Below are 26,269 nucleotides of genomic sequence, written 5' to 3'. Positions count from 1 at the left end.
GCATCACTGACGGTGTAAATATCCTGAGTATTTTACGTAAATATTTTTTAAGTTCTAATTTATTATGTCGAGTCCTTAAATTTAATTATTTTGTCTCGAGTTCTTTATATAGTTTTTTTTCCCCTAGGATTCTGCAGCTTATTTTAACTTGCTGTGCCGAGCCCCTGGAAAAAGAAAAAAGCGAGCGTAACAAGAGCGCATTATAAAAAGGGAATTTCAATATGGTCTCCTGGCATCACGTAATACTCAATGGTATAAGAACATACTAGGTCCACACTATTTATTAAGACAGTCTGTAATGGTCGTTTACGGTAATACGACACGTGTGCACATGTAAGTATTTTCATATAACGCTATTACAATAATGTGAATTGTCCATGTATACATTGTTGCTGCATCGAGTTATGTGATTAATCCTGTTTATTTTTTTCTGCCCGTGACCCTTTTGATGTGTAATTTAATGAGATTTTCTGTAAACTCCCTTTTAATATTTCCTTTGTGTAACTATGATACGATTTCGAAATTCTGTCTTTTTGTCTAATTCCTTTTCTCCGTTTAAACATTAGTAGGTTAAAAAAATGACGACGAAAGAAAATATGGTAACGTAACGTAGAGTAAAAGAAGTGTGAGAAGAAAAACCTGCAATAACAAGGAGGCACATCCCGCATGCACTTCCTCATTGTAGACCATAAATAATTAATCACATTATTTACAAAACATCATACCAATCCACTATAATTACCATATTAAGTCGTCAGGCTCGTTCATACCACTAACACTGTCACGAAACCTCACAGTACACGATCCATATTTTCCAACTCAACTTCCATGCACCTCACATGTACATATCACTTTAATGGTCTTCAAATTAAGAGTAATATTAAGTTAGTTATTTAAATCTATTGTCGTGCGTGTGTTGGCAATTTAATTTCTCTCAATACAATAGCCTTAAAAAACAACATTGCAATTTATTATGTAAATTTTCTCGAGATTTGAGTAGACACGTGTTATAGTGAGATAATTTATATATTTGTTTGTACCAGAACAATATTTTATATTGTTCTTTAACGTTTAAGTAACGTAGCGTAATTTATATTTATATTCCATGCAAAGAAGTAGCTTAATAAATTGATCAATATTCATGGATGTGAATGCTATCATCATCAAAGTGAATGAGCTTCCTAACATCAAATAAAACACTTTTTTCACAAGAAGCGAAATAACTATACATAAATCCACTTCTGGTACCCCCGTTACCCACGTTTAAACTACATCAGATTACATCATACTCATACATCTTGTGATTATTCCAAAATTTCCAGACCCCTGAACCCACTTGAGAGAGTTCGAGCTTCCGACGCTTGTAAACGCTGCCTAACCATTTTGGGGTTCATCATCTGGAAGTACAGCTGTTGTTATTGTATCTTGGTGGAGCCTCAGCCTACATCATAGTGATGTGGTAACTTGCTCTTTGTCGAGACTTTAGACAACAACACCCTCGGGATCTCTGAGATGTTATTGCCAGATGGTAAATTCACTTTCACTAAAGATAATAATTAAGACTAGGCCAATGATGACTGATATAGTTGGTGCGCTGACTCACAAGGCTAGGGAGTGTTGCAGTCCACGCCAACGTGACCATGAATATAAACCTCCAACAATGCATTATATTTAGTCTAGTCTGGAACTGTAAATCATTGTAGCCTCGTACAACATACTATTAACACCGTATAATTCACAAACACAACACAACACTATAAATTGTACATATGGCTTACACAAAACAAAACATAAATCATACATAACAACATAGGAAACTTAAACCACGCGATAATCTGTAATGAGTGATACTTAATGGTTGTGGGTGAAGATGTGAATCAGAGGCAGGGACAAAAGAGCCAAGTGACCAGCCATATGACTCAAGATACGACTTCACACATGAGCAACACCTACTTCGGATAGAGCGAACAAATCTCAACACCAAACAACACATTTCGATCTATCATTGAAATTGAATATAAACTCCTGACACCCATCACCAATCTGAATCACAGGTGTACTCTTCCCTGCTGTTTTTTTATACTGACATTTCCCATTTTAACTCGACACTGACACTATTTTGTTAACTCCATACTGACACTATCCTGTTAAACTCTACACTGACACTACCCTGTTAACTTTACACTGACACTACCCTGTTAACTCTACACTGACACCATCCTGTTAACTCTACATTAGCACTATCCTTGTTGACTCTGACACTCTCCCTGCAGTATATCAGCGACTTGTCTGCTCTATGACACTCTTAACAACATCTTCGATACATGTAACACGTGTAAATAAACTAGTAAAATAAGCAGTCCAGGTGAACGATCCTTAGAGAAATATCAACTAAGCTTACGAACAATGTAGATTTAAGTTTAATTAAACCTTCAGGTCCTTGTCCCATGATGGCACCTGTCCTGCACTTCAGTACCGACCGCAAAAGCACTTATAAAATAAACAATAGACGCACGACAACGTAATTTCCCTGATGCCATTACAAGACACAAGATTGAAGAAAATTACAAGTAATAACAGTCAAAGAAAATTGTTAATTACGAGCTGTTACCCGCGGCAAGGTTCGTAAAGCAACAATAACGAGTGCGTGGATGACTTCACTCATACATCAGCTTGCATGAGAGAGTGAGCGAACCAAGGACTTAATGGGTCATATCTGTGGGTTCAAACTTGGTATGAGTCTGTTTTTAGAGCATGTAGTGTGCGTGCGTGCGCATGCGTTCGTGTATGTGTATGCGTGTAGGCGTGCGCGTGTAGGCGTGCGTGTGCATGCGTGTGTGTGTGCGTGCGTGTGTATATGTATGTGTGTGCATGCATGTGTGTGTGTGTGTGTGTATGTGTATGCATACGTGTGTGTGTGTGTTTGTACATTATATACTCATACAGTACATCGTGACCGGAAGATGGAAGGCCAGCTCAGTGACCAACAGTAAGTGTAAATGAGATGCACAATAATATTGGCAATAGTGACGTGGAGGAGGGAGGACCAGGCTTCACTAAAGTCCTCTTGAGTCACAATGGCAATACTTCTCTGTGTGGTTACTGTCTATAGCCCACCACCTGTTGTAGTTCTCATGAGTTTATATAATTTATTTCCTGTGTTCCAGCGGTCTACCCGATATAGAATATGTATATTTTGCCGTTCTTGATACTGACTCTATAAATATTATGTTATTTTGGAAAATCTGTATAATGTACAAACCTGAGTAAATATCGGAAGATTGGGAGTAAAATTATTGTTTTCCAAACGTGTTTCAATATACAGGTGAGATAAATCGCTGGGGGAATCTTCTTGCCATTTCTGAGGCGCATGAAGGTTATACAGGTGTGGTTGATAAGGGACCTGGCATCTGGTGTGAAGTAAACATAGAATTTTATTTAGTTTCAATAAGATTTCCTTCGCCTTAATAGCAATGTCAAACAACACTCAAATTAGGCCCATGTTTGTGTATTGACCAGTACACTAAAGGTCCCATGTTAATGATATTATCACCTTCAGGTTGTGTGACGTATAATGAGTCGCTTATTGATACTTGTAACCTCGTCTGGTTTCACACCGAGTACATCTACGTCCACTAATCAAGTTTCCATGTGTCTGAATTGACATCACGAAGATAGGAATCTTTCATCACCCCGGAGATATTAAGAACTGTTCCCCCAAACAATAAGGTATCTATCTGACCGTGGAAATAAAATGGTAAGACGGTGGATATGTAATGCATGGTATGTGCATGGGGCCAGGCACGGCGCTGGATATTTTGAAAAACTCACACGTTGCTGGTGGTTCCTGTATATCGCTCGGGCTGTCCAGTGCCGTTACGAGGTCTCTGTTCTAGGGGTTTATTTTATTGCGTTAATCCTTTTATTTATTATTTGTACTTTTCAGAATTTATTGATCAGTTATTAAATAGTACTACAAGATTTTCAATAATAATATTATGATCACAATCAAAATCAGTGGTTCAATGCTAATTACCCGACAACTATGGTTTTCCAAGATGTATTTCTTGGTAATTTTATGTTATTCTGGAATTACTTAAATCCTAATTACAGTAGTAGAGAAAAGTAATTTCGCCCGTAATCTTGATATCTGAAATTTGATAAAAATTTTCCCGTTTTTTATAAAAAAAATCCAATTTTCTTTTATAAAAATTACTGTTTTCTCCGACACAAATTTCCATATTCTTTGTTAAAAATTTCCATATTGTATTAAACTTCCTGTTTTCCTTGACAAGACTTTCCAATTTTCTTTGATAAAAGTTTCCCATTTTCTTTGATAAAAGCTTTTAAATTTCTTTAATAAAATTTTCCTGTTTTATTTTATTAAAATAGATAAGAGTTGACGAGTAATAAGATAGTTAGTTAACTGGATTTTACTGAAGGAGTATCAGTACAGAGGCTATCCATTCTTACGCTGATGATTCTACTCTTCACTCTTCTTCACATTTTTCCCTCCCCCTAATTCTCAGACAAGTTGTGGTACTGTAGATTGTAATTCACCGATTCTTGTAATAATCTTTTCAAAATAACCTAACCTAATAATCATTTATGTGTACCTAATAACCATTTCCCTATACTTCATGACTATTTCAGATTGCTAATAATTTTGTCCCATTATTTTTTCAGTGTATCGGTACAATTTTATGGAGATCACCTGGGCCCTTGGGAGGAAGTCTATGCCCTAAAGAGGGCTCCTGGGCACCTGGCAGGGTCCCTCAGAGGCCTCTTTGCCCCCAGAAAAGGCCTCTGGCAGTCCACCTGGACCCCTAGGAGTGCCACTGGGCCCTTGTGAGGGTTTCTGGGCTCCTGTGAGGGTCATTGGGTGTGCCCCCGGGCCTGTGGGAGGGCTCCTGGGTCCCTGGGAGTGCTCCTGGGCCCCTGACAGGATCCCTAGTCCACTGGGAGGCCCTCTGGGCCCCTGGGAATGCCTCTGGGCACCCTGGGTCCCTAGGAGAGCCCCTGGGAGTGCCTCTAACCCTACAAATATCTCTGGGAGTGCTCCTGGGTCCTTGGGGGGGGGGGGCCCTTGCACCAGTGGGAGGGCCCCGAGGAGGGCTCCTGGGCCTCTTGGATGGCTCCTGACCCCTTGGAGTGCCCCTGGAACTTGCGAGGGCCGTTGGGACCCTACAAAAGCCTTTGGATGTGCTCTTGGGCCTCTGGGTGCCTGTGATTTCCCTTGACACCCTGCAGTGGCCCCTGGGAGGGCTCCTGGATCCATTTGAGTGTTCCTAGGTCTTTGGGAGGGCTTCTAGGCCCCTGGGAGGGCCCATGGGCCCTTAGGCACCCTGCTATGGCCTCTGGGATGGTCCATAGGCCCCTGTATGTGCTCCTTGGAGGGCCCATGAACCCCAGGAACGTCTCCTAAGTGCCTTGGAGGTCACCTAGGCCCTTGGGAGGAAGTCTGCGCCCTTGGGAGGGCTTCTGGGCCACTCAAGAGTGCGTCTGGGCCCCTGGAGAGCTCCTGTGCCTTATAGTGAGGGCCCCTGGACCCATGGGAGGGCCTTTGGCCCCTGGCAGTGCCCATGTGAGAGCTCCTGGGCTCCTATGACGACCATTGGGTGTGCTCCTTGGAGGGCTCCTAGGTACTTGGGGTGGCTTCTGGGCCCCTGGGAGGGCCTTTAGGCAGTTGGCAGAGCCCCTGGGCAGTTGGCAGGACCCCTGGGAGGGCCTTTGGGGGGCCCCTGGAAGTGCTCCTGGGCCCCTGGGAGTGCTTCTGGCCCCTGGGAGGGCCTCTGGGTCCCTGTGAGGCCCTTTGGACCCTGCAAGGGCTCCTTGCAAGGGCAACAGCAACATGCCAGCCAACTAAAAGACATTGTACGTAATTAGCCTGGTCCACTTGATAATGGACAAGGTTGAAAGTAAAGAAAAGCTGGAAAAAACTTACATCCCTGCTGTCATTATTCACTAAGTTAGTCTGCACTCCTGAAGCAGTGTTACCAAAGGCATGGAGAAAAAGCACAAAAGTATCACCACTAATCCACCCTCCACTATGGGAATTAGCCCACTACTAATTACTTACCACCTGTAGTTTTTCAGAGGCATTTTTTGATGTTTTTGTGTTATTCTGGATGTACTTATATAGTTAAACATATTAAATTCCAATTGAGAGAAAAAGGGTTGCTGGGAAAAACTCATTAACAGGTAAGGCTTACCATTTCAGATGGTATGTTAAATTAAAATAAATCAAGTTTATTAATGTTGGAATACTTTATTCATCAACATTTCATAACAATATTTTAAAAATACAATATGCGTATACTGTAATGGTTTAACAATTCCGAGTAAAATAAAATCACAATGTGCACCAATTTAAGGGCACAGATGTCCTTATGCTGTACATACAGTGCAAGGGATCCCCAAGTTCACGGATTTTTATTTTACGGTTCTCTATTATTCACAGAAGACATCCTGGTTGTACCCAAGAATGTCAGTGGGTAGTTTTAAAGTTGCCGCCATTTTTGAGGCCAAGACAGGGAGTCATTCATTCTAGAGACAGTAATTTCCTTTACCTGTATTGTAAATATGAGTGTGTGTGTGTGTGTGCAAACACACACAAAACACATACAAATAAATAATAATTGGAAAATCCTCTCACAAATAATCGGAAACAAATTTATTAAAAATATGAGTCTACAGTGAACCCTCAAGTCCGTGCTTTATTACACACACACACATATTTACAATACAGGTAAAGGAAATTACTGTCCTAAGGTCAAACACAAAGAGAATATACATTTCTTTGTGCACAAGTAAAAATGTACCCTCCTTCCCGGTCCGCAAATGTTATTTGCGGATTTGGCAATTTGTGGCCATTTTGAGAACCTAACCCCCGTGAATTTTGGGGGGGGCACCTGTACTGTATAGGAATTTTGGTTAAGACCACCTTGCATGAGAACATTTTAACATCCAACTTTAGTTGCATAACTTGCCAAAACCCTTAGCCAAATAATATAAATTACAAAGGTTTTTATTATCCCATTAAAAATGAGAACAAATATTAAACTGGGAGATCAATCAATGAATCTCTTTTAAAGATAATTTAACATGAGAACCAATTCTGTTTATTAATGCTGACAAAGGCATTATGAGTAGTGGACTTGTCAAGCAGTAAATGACAATACTTCTGTTTTCCATAAACATGAATTTAAAGTAAAATTTATTCATACTTTATTTCCAGTTATCTTACCAAATTCCATTCTTCTCACTAATAACAAACATCTAAATTCTGAGGTGCCTACAGATACACTGATTATTAGATCTGTTTAGTGAACTGGTCTCAGACATTTGTGTATGTTCAGTGGTAAAAGTCTATTGAGATTGAGAATAGATATCACTATCTTCTGTTGTTATTACTGTATTGAGTTTTACATAAGAGGTAATGCCTATTACAAGAAGTACTGTACTGCTGCCATTAACTTTCAAAATGAGGCTCCATTTTGATAGCAGCTGAAGAATACACTAATACCATACAATAGTGTAAGATTCTAATGCAAACTCACACAACACACTGATATTCTATATTCTTTGGTATTAAACAGGTATCATAGAGAAGTGTACAGTTAGGGTCAAAAGTTCACTCCCTCCCAAAATGAAACAGCATCAACCCCCAAACAAAATAAAACGGTCAGGGTAAGTCAATTCAGAGACTCATTACCAAGACTCGCTTTCACCACAGGGAGCAAACTTTTGTCCCCGACTGTACATCTAGGTAAAGGTCACCTCTTATTTAAGTAAAGAAGATTTTGGAGAGCCAACAAAGTCACTAGCAGAAGTAAAACTCAAAGCAAAGCTGATAGCAGGATGAGATGCAGAAGCCATTCTTGTAAATACTGTAGCTAATTAATTGTCAGTTGGAAGATAGTGTTGCATTCTGCCTTCTCATCCTATGCATCATTGGTTGATGTGCAATTGAAAAATTCTCCATAGTTCTTCGGTACTTTGTAAGCCACTACAGTATATAAATGAAGAAAAAAAATTTCACATTAACCCCTTCACTACGGGGACGCCACTTTTAATATTTTATTTGGCTAATGCCAAATAATTTTACTCAGCTCAGAAGGGACCCCATACACAAGGGGTTAATGTGCAGCATCATATGACACTAGTATTGAGTATTTCTGAACATGGCTAAAGCGTAGCTGCCAAATACCACATTGGCCAGAGGACTAGATAAAGTAAATCTCCGATCACAGCAGCACTTCTCAGGATCTAGTTTAATGTATATTATCACTAAAAAGCAATAAATTTTAATAGTGTGACAGATAAGAATAGGTATCAAATAGGTTCTTAAACATCTAGTTTTCTTACCTTCTACATAAAGCACTTACCATAAGCTGATTTTATTTTATACATAAGGCAAATTTCAATTCATGTGATTATGATATCTCAATGTTGACAACAAGAGTAATAATTGTTTGCCCCCCAAAGAAGTTGCAATGTGCCTCCATAACAACAGAAGTCGAAGGGGTAGTAAGTCTGAACAGTGACAGGGAAAAATATTATCAAACTCACTTTGAGATACAATATATCTACATGCCATGTTTGGATAAAATTCACATGTCTCAGGGTGAGAGGGGATAATAAAATATTATCTGAGACTGATTATGACAGCGTTAAAAAGAATCTAAAAAAAAATTGTAGTCCACTGAAACATATTTCAAGGAGAGCAGCAGCCATAACTGTGTAGAGTATGTACAGGGAAAGCAGATTACTTAACCAAGTTTAAATATCACCGATTAAAGCTGTATACCACACTGTATTTTCATCCACAATAACCTGTTCAAGTTACTGTACTGATAGAAATGTCATTTTGTACAAACAGACGGACAGACAGGAGTAAGACTACTGTACTGTATATGAGTTTACCCATGTGATGTGTCTTAAGTATCACCGAAGCCAAAAATGTCTTTTTTATACCATTATATTCACCAAACACCTATTTCAGACCCAATCAGTAAATAACAGGTCATGACATACACAAAAGGGTCAAAAGTCCCTTTAAATCATTTAGGTAATCTGCAATACAGTAATATCGTTATTATCATCATCAATTATCATCCGAATTACTACCCCATTTTAATGTTTACTGTGATTCATGAGAATTTTTCTATTCTTTGGAATTCTGCATGGAATAATTGATGCCAGAAGATGCAGTGCTTTTAGCAATTATCATGATACAATATGATAATCTTTTGAACTAAATAATATATTTCCTTTACCTCCATAATTATTAAATGCAAACACAATTTTATAGTTTAAAAAAGCTTTCCTTATTAGAATAATATGTACTTTGTTTAAATGCATACAAAAAATTATGATATTATAAATGAATTGCCTATATCCTGTATTATAAGAGCTTATAATGGGGGGAGGTCATTGGCTACAAAATAAAGAAAAATTATAGATATAATTATTAGTTCAAAAGTTATAGTAATACTGTATCAATATCACTAAACTTTTACTGTGTGTTTTGGTGTTTCTTTTGTTTTTGGCACTTTGATGTTTCTCACTCGGGACGCCTTATATACCCACTGAAAATGGTAAGACCATAAAATTGAGGGATTGACCCTGATATCCAATTTTATATCCAAGTCTGGAATGTACAGTCATCAGGAAATTCACGAATCATTCTTTACAAGAATTAGGCTATAAATGCCTAATTAATCCTTACAGACTGGGAAAGTTCTTGAATAGAAACCATCCAGTTGCAAGCACATGTAAATATAAGAAAGATTACACTTGTTTTTGTATAGCAACTTTCAGCTTTAATTCTGCCATCACAAAAACTATGAAGTTTTTAATAGTGCCCAGAAATAAAGGACACATTAAGGATTCTTGATAAAATCTAACCTGGCTTAAATCTACTCACCTGCACACAGCTCTGCACTGATGATCTCTCCAGTCTAACTCTTCTTTACAGTTATGATAAAAATAAATGTATAACATCAAATTTTCAAATGGTTTGTATTGACATGGCACACTGTCAATGATGTCCGAGATTTTTTACGAAGTTAAGTAATGTAATTAGTCATTCATTTATTTAGATAATATTTCCTCAACACTATAATTCATGCAATAGTTAATGGGAAAAAGGCATTGAAATTAGAGGCTGACATAAATAGAAGAATATTGAATAAATAGTCCTTTAAACAGGCTAAACAAAACAAGTAAACATTTCATAAAAATATAAGACCTTGATATACTCTATCTCTAACACATACCCTGCGAGGGATACTTTAGTGGTAAACTTAGTAAGACACTGGCAAACAATCTATACACAAACAAGGTATTCAAGTTATATAAAATTAAATAATCACTAATTTCTATGTAACACGAAATATTCATGGCTTTCACTCATCAAACTTCGGATAGTCTGACTTTAACTGATTTCTTTTTGCTAACATTGCATAAAACACATAACAGAATGTACAGCATATCAGAATATTCTTTCTTTAAGAAATATAAGTAACATATTCCCACCATATGATGGATAATACATCATTGTATCCCATTCATGGACCAATGCCAAAATGCTCATAGCATTTATAATCATCTTTCTAGAATTAAATGTATTATTAGGAGTTAATTAGGTTGATATTTGAGATATACTGTTGTGTGTTTAAGCCTCAATACCAAGGTCCTCCAGCATAGCCTCTAGAGACGACAGTTTGGTGCGTGCTTCATGGATGCCAGATATTGTCTGGACTGCTGAAGATATATGGTAACGCAGCTCGTCTACAATCAGAACGGTGTCAGTCTCTTGACGGCCTTGAACGTCCTGTGCGTCTGCTAAAACCAGGTCCCTAAACTCTTGTTGTTCCATTACCTAGGGTGGACACAGAACAAATAAAATAAGACATGTAATCAGGGTTGTCTCCTAAAACCCTAACAGATAGACAAAATTTATATTTCACAACAGGTTTGCAGCCCACTACCACCATCCTTAATTTATAGAAAAAAAAGGAGGCTACTCAGACCATACAAGCAAACATTTGTACAGACAGCTTAATGTAACCTGAAACAAGAACTACAAATACATCAGATAAGGTAAGGTTATGATCAGATAATAACCTGCAAAATAGATTCCTCATCAATGGATTTAGTTTTGTGGCTAGAGTACTGTATTCTTAATTGGGTAAAAAATACCAGATACAGTATGTAATTGAAGGTGACATATACGCACCTACAATTTATAAAACTACAATAATTACATAATATTCCCTTTCCAACCAGTTGCATGACTGTGCTCTGAAAATTTTCAAAAAAGTAAAAGGACTGAACTTTCCTGGTAGAGGTTTCTTGACCTGAGGAAAACCTGTACAGCAGTCTGAAGCAAAGAAAACTATCTCCACAAAGTGGTTCATGGTTGCCTTACAAGACATTAGTAACCAGGTAAATCAGAAGCCAGCAATGGTAACACCTCAACCATGATCCAGCTGTTTTATTCAATAATTATACAAATTGAAAAGTCACTGGGACAATTCCCTTGCTGTACAGTATCACTTGACTCAAACTCTTTCATGCACACTCGAGTCTGTGAAGTTCATTCTTTTATTTTTCTTACTAATGAGGAAACATACCATGATTGGTCTCAAGTTGGTCAAGTTCCCATAAGTTGGTCACGATGATCTCTAAAATTCAAGGAAATGGTCAAGAAAGGACACGCACACACACTGGTAGCAAGAGGTAACACAGTGGATCGTGTTTTGAAACAGTTATGATGATGCCAGACATAAGATAAGAAAGAAATATCCGGTAAAGAAATATGAATGTGAATTAGTGAACTTTGAAAAGCTGTTTCATAAAGTAAAATTGGCACACATACCATTAGGTTTCAAACCTGTGATAGTGCAGCAACAGTGTCTGGAAAGTACAATAGAGTTCAAGGGAAATTATCTGATATGCTTTAGAGACCAATCACTTACATTCCTTGTCTAACTCATGGCTCTAATTTAGTGAGTGAGCATGGCTGCAATGCGAGTGAACTAATTCTACATTTGTATGATGTACTGAAATCTTGCTATGTATTTTTTAGCAGTAGCACCTGTCGTCATGTGTGTGTGTGTGTGTGTGTACAGGTATTTGTTAATTTTCTACCACCTTGTTGTAAGTGTGAGAGGGCCTGAATGAATGAAAAAAAAAATCTAAACTGCAATACTTCACCTGATCCAGATTTTTGGCCATAAAAGCAACACATTGGTCTTCCAGTCGTGGTAACTGGAACATGCGTGATAAGTGGAGGATAATGACAACGTTGTCAATGTTAAGCTGAGAGCCGAGGTACACTCCGCACTGACGTTTTAAGCCTGGCACCAACAACATGTCTGCAGCAACCATAACATCCATTGCATTCTCCATATTCACCTGAAAAAATTTAGCATTAGCTTATAAGTCTATTCAGTTAAATTCTTTCAGTATACAGTACAGTACAATAATTCTAAACATATTTAACAGCTTTCAACTCCTTTACATTCTACGAACACAAAATGCTGTACTCGTGAGAAATTAAAATATTACTACCATTGGCACCAGTCACCACGTAACGTTGTCCTTCAGATTTAGCTGTTACTTGGTTCATGACATAACCAGACCAAGGTTCAAATAATACAAGGGTAATTACAACGAGTTGAGGGAGGCAATGCTGGGTATCCACTGGCCAACTCACTAAGGTATAAGAACACAGACACTACTCTGAATATCATAGCCAGTAAAGTGAACCATTTGATCAATAAAGATATACCCAAGACCAAACCCAGTGCCTCCAGGAATACAAGGAGACTGCTACACATAAACCATGCGGCGGTCAACAATGTTAAAAAGAAAACTCAGAAATTTGAAATGTGGGATAGGACAAATGATGAGCAGGAGAGGAGAATGTATGTCAAAGAGTAGAAGGGCTGGAAAAGAGTTCCAGAGGCAGATTGTAAGCGAGATCAAGTCAAACCCAAAGGCATTTTACTTCTACGCAAAGTCAAAATTAAAAACGTGAGTAGCTGTATCGGACTTGAGGCTTGAAGATGGTAGTTACGCAAATTCTGACCAAGACAAGGCGGAGGTGATGAACAGTTCTTTCCCTCGGTGTTCACAAGAGAGGATGCGAACAATCTTCCTGCGTTTGAGAACAGATGGTTCGACATAGTGCTGATCCACATTGTGTTCTCAGAAGAGGTTATAAGAAATAAATTGCAAAAGCTAAAGGTTCATTAGAGTCCCAGCCCTGAAATGGTGCATCCCAGAGTGCTAAGAGAGTTGTGTAACAAGCTTGCTGAGCCCCTGAAGATCTTGTTCTGCAAATGCCTAGATGAGTAAAAGGTCCCCAGTGATTGGAAAATGCCTGAGTACAATATTGCGTTTAAGAAAAAAGTACTGGAATTTTATGGTGAAAAGAAGGGGTCTGGACCCCCCTCCCCCCCTGGTTCTGCCCTTGGAATTGTAATTTCTTGGGGTATAAAAATTCAATGAATAAACTTGTATTCAATTTGGAGAGAAAATTTGAGAGAACCAGTTCACATTATCATTTGTGTAGCACCACAGGAAATCTCCCAAGTTCTAAATACCTGTATGGGGTATTATTACATCTTAGCCCCTGTTTATGAAGCAAAGGTATCCACGATACAGAATGACATGCTTTGACAGGGGGAGGCAGCTGTCCTGAGGTTTATTTACTGGAAAAACAAAGATGGCCGATGAGAGGTAAACACAACTGCTGCACAGGCTGTTGGAAAGACTCTTTTCATTCTTATCCTTCAGTTGTGACCTCTGCCTGCCAAACCCCTTTTTAAAAGCTAAGGGTGTGATAGTTATACTCACTGTTTGACAAGTGGCAGCCATCATTGTTAGGGATTAGTCTGGGTTGCAACCTAGCCTTAATGGTGTAATACATGAGCTTCCTTATATAAACATGAGGCCACAAATCATACCTAAGGTTTTACAAGAGCTTAGTGCTACACTTACAATTGTCTGGTTGCAGTAGAGGTAATGTACAAGAATTGCAAACACTTCTGCCGAGATGTTGTTGAGGGTGACCACTGGAATGCGACTATCAGTAGAATCCCTCCACTGAGCTTCGTGAAAATGATCTCGCAACAGGGCCTTAAAGTACTCACTTCGAGGACAGAAGAACATCTGTTAAAGCAGATTGTTAAACGTTATAGAAGAATACCACATCCTCACCTTCAATAGTTGAGGCACAAACATTACCTCTTAAAAACATCTGAAGAGACCCGATACACTGTACCTTTTTTTTATTTATTTGAAATTACAGTATATGCACTTTATGAAAAAACAGTACATACAGTGTTCTTAAACATTATATGACATTTTTCATTGAAGAGTTACCTTGTGACACATGAAAGGATAACCATCCACCATGAAACAAATATCAGCAAAAGGTGGTTGATCCTGTGTGTTACAAAACGGCATCTCAGTGGGCCAGAAGCGGAGGTGTGGTGGCAGTGTGGCCTGCGTCAGTTCACGTAGCTCGGCACTTACACTCTCAGACCCCATTCCTTCAGAGGAGTCAGGCTCCACCACCACTGTAGTCACTTTTATTAGCCCGTGTTTCTCCATCTCTGGGAAGATAATGTTACATAGATTAATGTAAGGGCGACTGATAACATATGTAACCCAAACACCCAAGTATACCCTGTTGTTAAGGCAAAATGCTAAGCACAAGTTCTTGATGACCTTTCATTTGGCAAAAATTTATTTCCTCTACCATTTTTGGCATGTCCTTGTTGAACCAAACAACTTTTCTTTTATTGAAAAAATTCCTAACTTGACTTCTTAACCTGGGCATCTGTTCTTAAATATCACACTTCAAAGTTGTCTGTAATAGTTAAGATAAGATTAGGTTAGGTTAGGTTAGGTTAGGTTAGGTTAGATTAGTTTAGGTTTTGTAAGGTTTGCTTGTTTTTACTCCACAAATTGTCTCCAATTCAAAACTCTACCCACTTTGTGATAAAAATACCACTTTTTATGTGAATTCAAAGGAAAAAAAATGAAAAATATAAATTTCCGACAGAAACGCCACAGAAAAAAGTTTTTTGTTTTTTTAGCTATCTCCCTGTAAACAAATCCTGGAACATCACGTGCGGTTAATGGCGTCTCCTGGAACATTACAGGTGATTAATGGCAACTCCTGGAACATCGCAGGTGGATAATGACGTCTCCTATAACATCATGGGTGGTTAATGGCGACTCTTAGAACATCGTGGACGGTTAATGGCGACTCCTATAACATCATGGGTGGTTAATGGCGACTCCTAGAACATCACGAGCGGTTAATGGCGACTCCTAGAAATCATGAGTGGACAATGGTGACTCCGAGAACATCACGAGCGGTTAATGGTGACTCTTAGAACATCATGGGTGGTTAATGGTGACTCCTAGAACATCATGGGTGGTTAATGGCGACTCTTAGAACATCATGGGTGGTTAATGGCATCTCCTAGAGACCTAGAACATCACAAGTGGTTAATGGCGACTCTTATAACATCATGGGTGGTTAATGGCGACTCCTAGAACATCACGGGCGGTTAATGGCGACTCCTAGAACATCACGGGCGGTTAATGGCGACTCCTAGAACATCGTGGACGGTTAATGGCGACTCCTAGAACATCACGGGCGGTTAATGGCGACTCCTAGAACATCGTGGGCGGTTAATGGCAACTCCTTCATCACGGGCGGTTATTGGCATCTCCCATAATGATTCTAGAACATCAATATGTCTGCTATAACACTCATCTATCTGGCTCCTCACCTATTTTGTTTGGCGTCTCTCCAGGCTCTATTCTCGGTCCTGTACTGTTCCTGTTGTACATAAATGATATAGTCCACTCCAGCACGCTCGTAAAATACAGCCTATTTACAGACAATAGTAATCTCTATGCCAGTAACTCAGATCTCCATTCCTTGATGAGAAATATGAAAAATTAATTTACCAAAGTCAGGAACTGGGTAATATGTAATAAACCGACCTTAAATCTCGAAAAACCCGCTACACAATCTTTCTCAGAAGGAAAAACTTACCTCCAAATATGTACCTTGGTAATACAGTCCTCAAACGTGAACAAAATACAAAATTCCTTGGGGTTATTGTTGATGATAAACTAAACTGGAGAAACAACATACAAGTCATTCACAGTAAAGTCAATAAACAATGCTATGTTGTACCACACTCGTCAGTCACTCACAAATTAAAACAATGAAAGAAATCTATTATGACCCCACTTAAACACAACCTCTGGTCACTGCCCAGAAGAAAGTTGTGCGGACAATGACCTACTTAAAAAAACTGATCGCCCTTAATACGGTGAATGATAATGGTGGGTTAGGAGGGTAGGTAACGGGTAATATAATGCTGCAGGTGGCGTGAACAAGGAGCAAAATATTACGTCCTAAAGGCGACGACTGGGACAACCAGAGCCAGACGATGATAAAGTCACCAGCGCAGGTGTGGCCCTCAGTGAATAAGGGTGTGAGGGGGGGTGTGGGTAACGGTGTAAGCAAAATAGTAAAGGGGAGAGACATAGGAGGGGGTCTTGACAAGTGATACTGAGGTGAGAGGGAGGGAGGAAGGGAGTCACGGGTAGGTAGGGGGAGCTCCAAGCCACCAGTTCTGAGGCTGGCCCTCCACGCCAACACTCCACAGTGCCCCTGCTGCCTCTCCTCCTGCACCACATAAAACGCCCATCATTCCTGTTACAAGGCGTGATAGACAATCTGCCACTCACTCCAAATCAGGCGTACTCCTGCCGCCGCCTATTAAATTCCTTGTGTACAGTGACCACCTGTGTGAGATAGTGTTGTTGTCGTGTGCCTCAGAAAACCTAAGACTCGTAGTAGCAAGATGCGTCATCGTTAAGCTCTACCCACCAAGCTGTCGGAATCTGTTTACTTACCAAACTGACACTGAGCATAATGTGCGAGTGTTGATACCCGAGAAAAAAATTAAATAGTTGTGGTGTGTGACCCCTGTAGTGTAGCGGTGTGAATGATGTAGTTGCCACCACTACACTGGAGGACGAACATGACAGCGGGCGGTATGACTGGCTGGCATGACTAAAACCACCTTAAACGTTACCGATAAATCAGAAAGTGACATGACATCGGGCGGCATAAGAGTTGGTGAGAGAATGAGGCTGAGGAGGTCGGGGAGTAGTGGGGCTCTTGTGGAGCGGCTAGCAACGGTATCCGAGGCGCCTCTCTCACTCCCGCCCATCCTGCGGGTAGCAAGCGGTGGCAACCTGTCCGATAGCGGCAGCAACCTGTCTGCCAGTGGTACAAACCTATGCGTCAGCGGAGGCGGCCACCTGCGGGTACGAGGAGTGTTGGGACCTCCGCTCGCTCGCAGCCGTTCCAGAGGAGACACCTCTGTCAAGGAGGATGAGGAGCGAACATCGGGCCGCATCCGCCTGGTGTTCTGGCCGTACGCGGGCCCCGGAGTGCGTCGCGGCTCCCAAAACGAGTACGAGGTGATGCGTCGCAGCTCAGACGACCTAAGCCGTCCCCGTCACGATATCTCGATGGACTCTTGTAGCATCCCGGACCTCTCTTGGGGTAAGTGTCTCCCTCACTGTCTTCCCTTCACCTCCAACCTCCACAAGCCCCCCTCGTGGTTTGTATTCCCACCCTCCCATCCACCACACAAATATGCTAGGCTTAATTTCACAGGTTTATTTATGTCCATGTAAGTTACGTCCTCCAGTTAGAAAATCAACATAATCAAGAGATCCTTGCAACTTAGCAAAGAGCCAAAGAAAGAGCACACGTGAAGGTCATGTTTCAACCGCAGAGGAAGTGTTACTGAAGATCTGCTGCCTATTTACGACAACTGATACTTTTACTACAGCTCATATTATGCGGCCACCTTCGTTTCAAACAAGTGTGATGTACATTACAAGGGTACTATTACGTACCGCATGCCGCCACATGTGTAAAACTTTCAATGCATCGAGATGAATAACTATTGATCGTCATCCGTAAATATATACCAGATTATTCTCAGCGTCATTACTTATTCCACCGTTTTCAGCCACACATACACATACAAAATTCAAGTACCCAGTGCCTATATATATATATATATATATATATATATATATATATATATATATATATATATATATATATATATATATATATATATATATATATATATATATATATATATACACACACACTATGGAAATGAAACAAATACATACACAACAACAGTTGTACATACACAAGACCATATAGTGAATTTACCTTCGCATACAAGCACTCACACATACTCACAGAGGTTGGGGGGGGGTGTTGGGTGAAACTTGACGCCGCTAAGCCAATAACATCCCCCTTGTGAGTCCACTGTACGCCCTCCTTAACTATCACACCTTGACACACCCCATCACTTCCCTTGACACACCCCCATCAATATCTCCATTGACACACTCCATCACTCCCCTGACACATCCCATTACTTCCCTTGGCACACCCCATCGCCCTCCCCCTTGACACAACCCACTTCGCTCCGTCCTTACGTAGACACATTCAGGGCTCCCTTTGAGCACACGTCCACACATAACGTCCACACACACCACAATGTTTGTACTGTGCTGCCGGCCGGTTCTTACAGTACTTATCCACATTCTCAGTAAATGCTTGGGTATTTCTATTAGGTTTAAATTATTATCATCATTATTAATGTCACAAAGAAATACATTATAATTTTAAATATATGGTCTTTGTGCATTTTATTATAAGGTCCATTACGTCTTCTATATCGTTTTCTATAGTTATTTCATGAATTCGTTTTTATCTTACTGATAATTTAATCTTATTTAAACAAAAAAATATTGTAATTTAGTTTATGTTGATACTCTGAGCATTTTATGTATATAGATTAACAGTATATTACGGTTAAAGATTAAGACAGGTTGCCCCTGGGGTGCGCGACACAATCCGAGCTGTTGAACCCCCTTCCAAAAATCCAATAACGTAACGTAACAAGACAGTCCTGAAGGCATGCGCACACGAGGAATGCGCCGGTCAGGTGGATACAGTGCTCGCCTCCCACCCTAAAGAAAGCTGTACTGTATAGGAGTTCCTAACGTTAGAAGAAATTAAGACAATTGAGTGTAAGGACGGCCACGCTGCCTCCTAAGTATAAAGCGTCCTGCATCCACACTGTCCCTGGTGGCCTATGAAACACTCGACTCCAAGCAATACATCCCTCTGGTTTACCAATACTTCCCTTATGTATCTATGGGAATATATTTCTTATCTCAACCATCAGCCTCACGGACCCTCTTGTACCAGCAGCGTACACTGGATAGCCACACCAACAACATTATACATAAAACAGAGGAACAAGGGCCCCATACAAGACATAACGTTCCCGTCTCGTTGAGGAGCCACGACTGCACCCTCTGACCAAGACGGAGTTACTGGAATGCACAACTATGGCTTTCTATTTCTTCACCCATTTTTATTTAAATTAGCCTCAAAGTATTTCACGATGTATATTATATTTCCAATACCTTTTTTGTATTATATTAATGGTAAATTTTTTGTATTTTATAAATATTAAGCAAAACAGCTTATAATTCACCTGCTTATTAAACACCCTAATGCTACAGGGGGAGGTTAGATTATGGGAAGGTTATATTAGGATAGGATAGATTTGCAGTAGGTTTGGTTAGGCTTAGATTAGCATTAGGGTTGCTAGTCTTAGGGAGAGATAGGCGGGGTGTTAATCTTCACGTGACCCCTTTTGTAAGTCCATCATCGAGGTATCCACATTACTCCACTTCCTCCCGCATTCCTCTTATCTTTCTCGTCCTCACACTTCACTACAGTTACCATCACCTGTCTTACTGTTCCTTGTGTTCTTTGTGTCCAATCATTAACTTTAGAATTATTGTGGCTATAACAAATTTTACAGATAGACAGGAAGATAGATTATGGTTAGGAATATAAAGGAGGGAACGGGTCCTATATTGGTTCAAATCCTATATTGGTTAAGTCTTTTATTCGATCAAATCCAATATTGGTTCAAGTTCGTTTTTAACACCACTTTAGGTAAATATCGTACTTAAATTAAGGCAACTTTTTCTTTAGACGATAGCAAAAACCTGAATATCAGAATGTTAATGTTTTTTTGTTGTTGTTTTGTCCAAATACTGTATTTGCGTCATGGTCTCACTAACACACACAAACATATTATTTCTTCACTCACGGGCATTCACTAACTGCTGTAATGCACATCAACCATCAGGTGCACGTCCTTACTCTCCTCTGCCCCCCCCTCCCCTCATCTCCTCCCCCACTCCTAAAAAAATAAGTCAACGTCATATTTTCCGGTGACTTGCACATACTGCTGATGATCTCTGACTTAACATGGAAAACATTAATTTTTTTTTGTCTTGTACAGTAATTTGCTCTCTCTCTCTCTCTCTCTCTCTCTCTCCATGAAGAAATATTATACCTGTACCATATTATCGTCACTACCTCTTGAATAGTAAGAGAACTTTCAGCAGTGTTTAACTATTAATTCTGCAGTCCCTTACAGCCAACAGCAGTGTATGGTTATACAGGCCTAACACGGCGGCAAGGTCAAGGTGACAGTCATTGATCCCGATCCTCAAATAATTACAAGTTAATCGTTACGGTAGAATTTAAGTAGAAATTGATGCTATTTTGTCCGCCATCTTGTTTTCTTCTTAGGGTGGCAAATTGTATATTTTCTTACTTTATTATGAAAGTTAAAATATATACACTAAAATCTTAAGAGAATCTGGAGCCACAGTGTCAGTATCATGTTGAGAGACAAGCGTAAGGTGTCGAGAAATGCTGTGCTCGCTAAACTGGTACTCGCTCCAAAAATTATCTTTATGGAGGAGACCGATGAATTTCAAATGAACACTGTGACTCCTGTTATCTAGGTAGGGTTGTCAAAATCCTTCTTCCATTGTGTCATGTTGTCTCACACAAAACTGTGTAAGATACTTTTTTGGGGCAAGTGTTTACATTAGCTGTGTCTACCACACAAAGTGCAACTGCAGAAAATGACAAAAACAGGAAAGGTGGAGTGGTGGTTAAATTTGGTTAGGTTAAGGTTGGTTTTCTTCAACTACTGACAAAATATTGATAATGAGTGTTCTGGTGTTTGTGTGTAGACAAACAGTGAAAGTGACTGTGTGTGGGGGGAGGGGGTAGCGACAGGAGCAGCACTTGCGAGGTTGCCTGCGTGGTCTGGTGCACCACATGACACTCCCACTGCTGTTACACCGGCCCATCTTGTCTCCACCTGCAGCCCACACACCTAACACACCCTCCTCTCCTCTACCACGCACATCATCTACACTCCCATGTCAAGTTATCTGGGTTAACTCTTGTTAATGTTAGTCTTTCATAATTTTATCTCATGATACTGGAGATTTTCAAGTGACCAGCAGCTGGCATGAGTGAGGTATACTGGCAAGATTTTAATTAACCTGGTGGGGTTACGTCGCCATGCAGGTGACCACCTCATCGGTCATGTGATAGTATCATGCACACCATTACATGATATAACAGAGTTGGTGACGTGAAGTACCCAGCCAAGTGAAGTAGTGTGTGTGTCAACCTTACCAGTGTAACACAGTACAGTGACTTTAATTCTATTAGTGACAAAGAAATGTGATTTGCTGGTGTATCATTCAGCACTAAGAGACTATCGAGTTATGTAAATTAACGTCTATCACATTAAAGTCGGTGTCTAAAGAAGAGAATTACAGTAAAAAGTTCCCCTAGAGCTACACATAACAATAGCTTATCACATACACTTTACAGCAACTGTATATATAGAAGGAAGAAGTCAGTATTGCAGTAAGATGCAAAAGTTGGTGTAAGTGGCGTTTGCTGTGTGTGTGGCGCAATAAGAAAATACTTCAGTCCCCACAAGAATAACTCCAGGCCAGAGTACAGTGCCTGCGTTTAGTCCTGGTGTCATCCCTCTCCGTCCTACAAGTGAGAGCCAGAGATGTGTGTTTATTACATGCTATCAACCATGTCTACTCTGATTTAAGGACGACCAATTAATCAATGTTTTTGGTCTGTGTGGTCAGACAGAATTATATAAGACAGCTATTTTATATAAAACAAAAAGTGACAATAATCTTACGACACTCGCCAAGAGTCAGTAATAAGTGATACACGAGTCAGTGATAAGTGGTAAAGACATCAGCACATGACGTCTCCGCCCACGGGCTCACCAGTTGGCTGACAGCGAGAGAGCATTATCATATTAAAGCACACAGCGCAGTGGCAGCAGCCTAAAGATCCACGTCGAGGAAAATGTGGTGGAGACCGGCGGCAACATGGTGATCACCTGCCCAAACAATGGCAAGGTCTGCCAGCAACAAGGTGAGTAAGGTTGTTTCACCTCAACATGGAGAGTCGAGGCCAAGTTTTGAAAATGTTTCTGCCCACATATACAGTATGTAACAATGTAAACCACCTGGAAAGCGTGGTCTAATTACCCAGAGTAACACTAAGGCTGGGACAAATATGAACGTCTTGACACTCTTATTTTTCTTTATTAGTTAACGTTTCAGTTATCACAGCAACCATTATCAGATCAATCTACAGAAAAGAAATAACATGGTTCTGACAAGCAAAACACACGAACTAGTGGGAGGACAACAAGTCACTAATCTATCACACCTTCAATCTGTTAGCCATTCACTAAACAAGAGTAAATAATGCATCACATAATCCACACTTCTTTACTCACACGTCTAAGAGCTTAACGCTGAATATTACATTATCACATTCACAAACACATGACTCAGTGAGCAGTGACTACATGGGTGGGTGGGAAGACTTAGTGGTGAATAAGCTACCCATTTAACCAGCATCTGACCCAGCTCATGTAGTGCCTTGAGGAGCATGTCACCACAAGCTCATCTTTTGTTCGTATTAACTATGAGGTCAAGGTGGACCCAGCGTACCCCACAACACAGGTCACCGCCGCTTTCCACCAATTAATTTGTTTTATATGGCAGCTGAAAACCGTGTGAGGCAGGTCAAGGTGTGTGAGGAACATTGAGGCAGGTCAAGATATGTGAGTAACTGTGTGAGGCAGGTCAAGGTGTGTGAGTAACAGTGTGAGGCAGGAAAAGATGTGTGAGTAACCGTGTGAGGCAGGTTAAGATGTGTGAGTAACCATGTGAGGCAAGTCAAGGTGTGGGGAGGACAATGTGAGGTAGGTCAAAGTATGAGGTAGGTCAGGGTGTGTGGAGGTCAGTGTGAAGTTGGTCAATGTGTGTGTCTGACCATCATACATACATACATACAACAATAATGGTTGCCCCTCGTGTTCGAGGATACTCAGCCCAAGGACGACCTAGGCACGAATTTGTTTAAGGTGCAGAAGCTGTCGCCAACACAACAACCACACCCTAAGTTAATGAGTTGCATGACCCAGTGTGAAGGAATAGTCCGAGAAGACCGGACAACTTGCCAACTGCACTGGCTAACCATTACCCAGGAACACGATCTGCAAATCGATTAACATCCAGGACCCCAATTACATACATACATACATACATGCATTCATACATAGGTTGATAGAATTGTCTATATCTTATGCACTGTTCTTCAAAAAAAATTTCAAGGAAGGAAGCTGTGTATTTCATATTTGGTGTTGTGAAGATGTTGACAGTGATGTTGGGTGTTCAATGGTTAGTGTTGTTGAGGTGGCTGGGAGCTTACAATGTAGAAAAAATTAAAAGCAAATAACACTCACGTAAAGCTAGGGCCTTCTTTAGTGCATCCTCAATCATGGCCTTAAAGTTGGGCAGCTTGCAGTTCAACCCAATACGAATACTTCTTTCTACTAACTCCAGAGGACACTCAAACCTTCCAGTATATATGTACTTCATCACCGCTCTGAAGGCACCTGGATGTACCTATATGTGTAAAGAATAAAATAATACTGTAATGATAACCTGGGTATGAAGGAAGAAAACATGGTGTCAACCATGTTAATTCTACCTCAAGTCTAAAAATTCATCAAAGTCTCTTAAACTGTGACTCATGTTTGATGTGCAGCCCCATCATCCAAGTGAACCCAAGACTAATCTCCTATACCCTTGAAGAAAAGCAACTGCCATGGTAGAAGACATATTTAGCCTGGGACCTGATAAAGTGTGCATAAAATAAACAGGAATGTTCCTTGATCCTTGTCTGATCACAGAATCAAGGTTATTTTTCAAAGATTGATAATCCAGATTACTACCAAGAATAACACAGCTGTCTTTGCTCATATTGTTTACTTTGCCGATTAATCATAGCAGTACCATTAATCACTAATTAACAAATAATGCCTTTCAAGTGCCTACAGTTTTTATATAAAAAGACCTTGTACATAACCTGCAACTTTTTAATAATCAATCTAGTAAAACTCAATTATTATATGTCCCATCCCAATACTCACCAAATCTTTATTGATGCTCACTCTTGACCTGTTGTGCCAGCGAGTTGAGAACATGTCTCTGAAGTACTCTGAACGTGCGATCAGCAAACATCGATGGAGAGGAAAGGACTCCCCCTGAACCACAAAGGTTATGTCGTTATGCTCGCCACTCTCAAACAATCTGGGAGAAATAGAAAACCATGTCATCTTAAAAGTTGTGTATACCTGTATAGTACATTCTGCAGTGCATTAACCTTTTAGTGACTCCCATACATATAGAGAATATTATGCAAGTACTGTACTGTGCTTGGCAACAAATTAAAAAAATTATTTCATACTAAAAAAGTACTGTACGGTACACTAGCATACAGTAAAATAATTATGATCTTCACCCCAAGTAGGCCATCATAACCATCTCAAGGCACACAGCACAGAAGCCCACTTGTGTAACCTAGAAGCCATACACTATACACTCAGGAGCTAACGTAATTCAACACCTCATTGCTTCTCAGACAGACAGTCATGCACAGCACAGACAAAGACAAAAAGACAAGACAGAATTACAGAACCACAGACACAGATGTATACACACATACACACAAGCTAAGAAAAGCACTAAGTCATAAATATATCTACGTAATTGTAATACAGTAAACCCCTGATACAACAGACTAACTGGGAGCAAGGCCAGTCCATCAAAGCAGAAAGTTCGTTATATACAGATCCAGAATAATAATGGACTCGGTCTGTTACTGTATATACCAACATAGTCGGAAGTGACCACATGGGTCACTTTTCATCAACACTCACCATCGCCACCAAAACTCGCCACCAACACTCACCATCCATCCAGCTTAATTAATGGTACTACCCTCTCTAATGTTACCCACTTTCAGTATCTCGGCTCTCACCTATCCACCACCGTGGACATCGATGAAGAGATTCAACATCGGATCAGATGCGTATCTCAAGCCTGTGGCAGATTCCATACTCGTGTTTTCAGCTGTTGGGAAAAGAAATTATCTACAAAGTTGCACATGTATCGCGCAGTGGTCCTCCCCACCCTCCTATATGGCAGCGAAACATGTGTCACGTACAGGAGGCACCTCAAGGCACTTGAAAACTTTCACCAACGTAGTCTACATTCCATCTTCCAAGTTCTTTGGGAAGACAAGAAAACAAATACATTATTCTCACTGACACCAACTGTAGGAGCATGGTGGCTACCATTATCCATAAACAACTACGTTGAACTGGCCATGTTACCTACATGGACGACAGTAGACTGCCAAAGCAGTTACTTTAAAGTCACTCAACAAATTGTAAACGTAATGCTGGGAGGCAATTGAAAAGTAATAAGGATAGTCTTAAGACAAACCTGAAAAGTGCCAAATCGACCCCCTCACCTGGAAGACGATCACTCCACACCATAATGCTTGGAGGAGCACCACACGAGAAGGTGCAAATACTTTCGCGTAAGCCCAACCGCATACCAAGGCAGACAAGACTCGCAGTCGTTGGGTTCTTCACACCAATCATCGCTTCCGTTGTTTCGTGGCCAATCGAGTGGCAACGATACACGAGGACTCCAATGCAGAATAATGGCGCCATGTGAAGTTGGCACTGAACCCAGCCGAAGACGCTAGTCATGGACTACATGGAGCAGAGCTCAACGAGGAGGGCAGGTGGATTCGGGGACCTGCTTTCCTCTTGTTGGAAGAAGACAGTTGGCCAAAGAGTCCAATGAGGATTCCATACCTCACAGACAG

General features: G+C 40.3%; 3 protein-coding genes across 6 annotated transcripts in view; 1 reads left to right on the top strand and 2 right to left on the bottom strand.

Moving 5' to 3' along the window:
* The window catches only part of LOC121878488 (calpain-A-like), a 30,905-nt gene extending 25,627 nt beyond the window's left edge, over positions 1-5,278 (bottom strand). The window contains exon 1 of the mRNA XM_042384745.1: positions 4,763-5,278. Within this exon, the coding sequence (XP_042240679.1) occupies positions 4,763-5,278 (516 nt within the window). The remainder of the gene's footprint in view (positions 1-4,762) is intronic.
* Positions 5,279-6,901: 1,623 nt separating this feature from the next.
* LOC121878552 (ankyrin repeat and BTB/POZ domain-containing protein 1-like) overlaps positions 6,902-26,269 on the bottom strand; it is a 28,954-nt gene continuing 9,586 nt past the window's right edge. For all 3 annotated transcript variants that reach the window (XM_042384856.1, XM_042384859.1, XM_042384857.1), the window contains 6 exons: positions 24,522-24,681; positions 23,832-23,994; positions 14,398-14,630; positions 14,014-14,184; positions 12,223-12,423; positions 6,902-10,885 (listed from right to left, as the gene is read on the bottom strand). In XM_042384856.1, coding sequence (XP_042240790.1) covers positions 10,679-10,885; positions 12,223-12,423; positions 14,014-14,184; positions 14,398-14,630; positions 23,832-23,994; positions 24,522-24,681 — 1,135 coding nt within the window. In that variant the 3' untranslated portion in view covers positions 6,902-10,678. The remainder of the gene's footprint in view (positions 10,886-12,222; positions 12,424-14,013; positions 14,185-14,397; positions 14,631-23,831; positions 23,995-24,521; positions 24,682-26,269) is intronic.
* The window catches only part of LOC121878553 (ras-related protein Rab-7L1-like), a 37,993-nt gene continuing 28,460 nt past the window's right edge, over positions 16,737-26,269 (top strand). Inside the window, exon 1 of one of the 2 annotated variants that reach the window (XM_042384860.1) lies at positions 16,737-17,620. In XM_042384860.1, the coding sequence (XP_042240794.1) occupies positions 17,119-17,620 (502 nt within the window). In that variant the 5' untranslated portion in view covers positions 16,737-17,118. Of the gene's footprint in view, positions 17,621-21,314; positions 22,448-26,269 lie in introns of those variants that run through there. The other variant, XM_042384861.1, reaches the window with a different exon arrangement.

This window comes from Homarus americanus, unplaced genomic scaffold (assembly GCF_018991925.1).
Source record: "Homarus americanus isolate GMGI-L3 unplaced genomic scaffold, GMGI_Hamer_2.0 scaffold41027, whole genome shotgun sequence".
NCBI classification, from domain to species: Eukaryota; Metazoa; Arthropoda; class Malacostraca; order Decapoda; family Nephropidae; genus Homarus; species Homarus americanus.
This window is presented reverse-complemented; position numbering and strand designations above follow the sequence as displayed.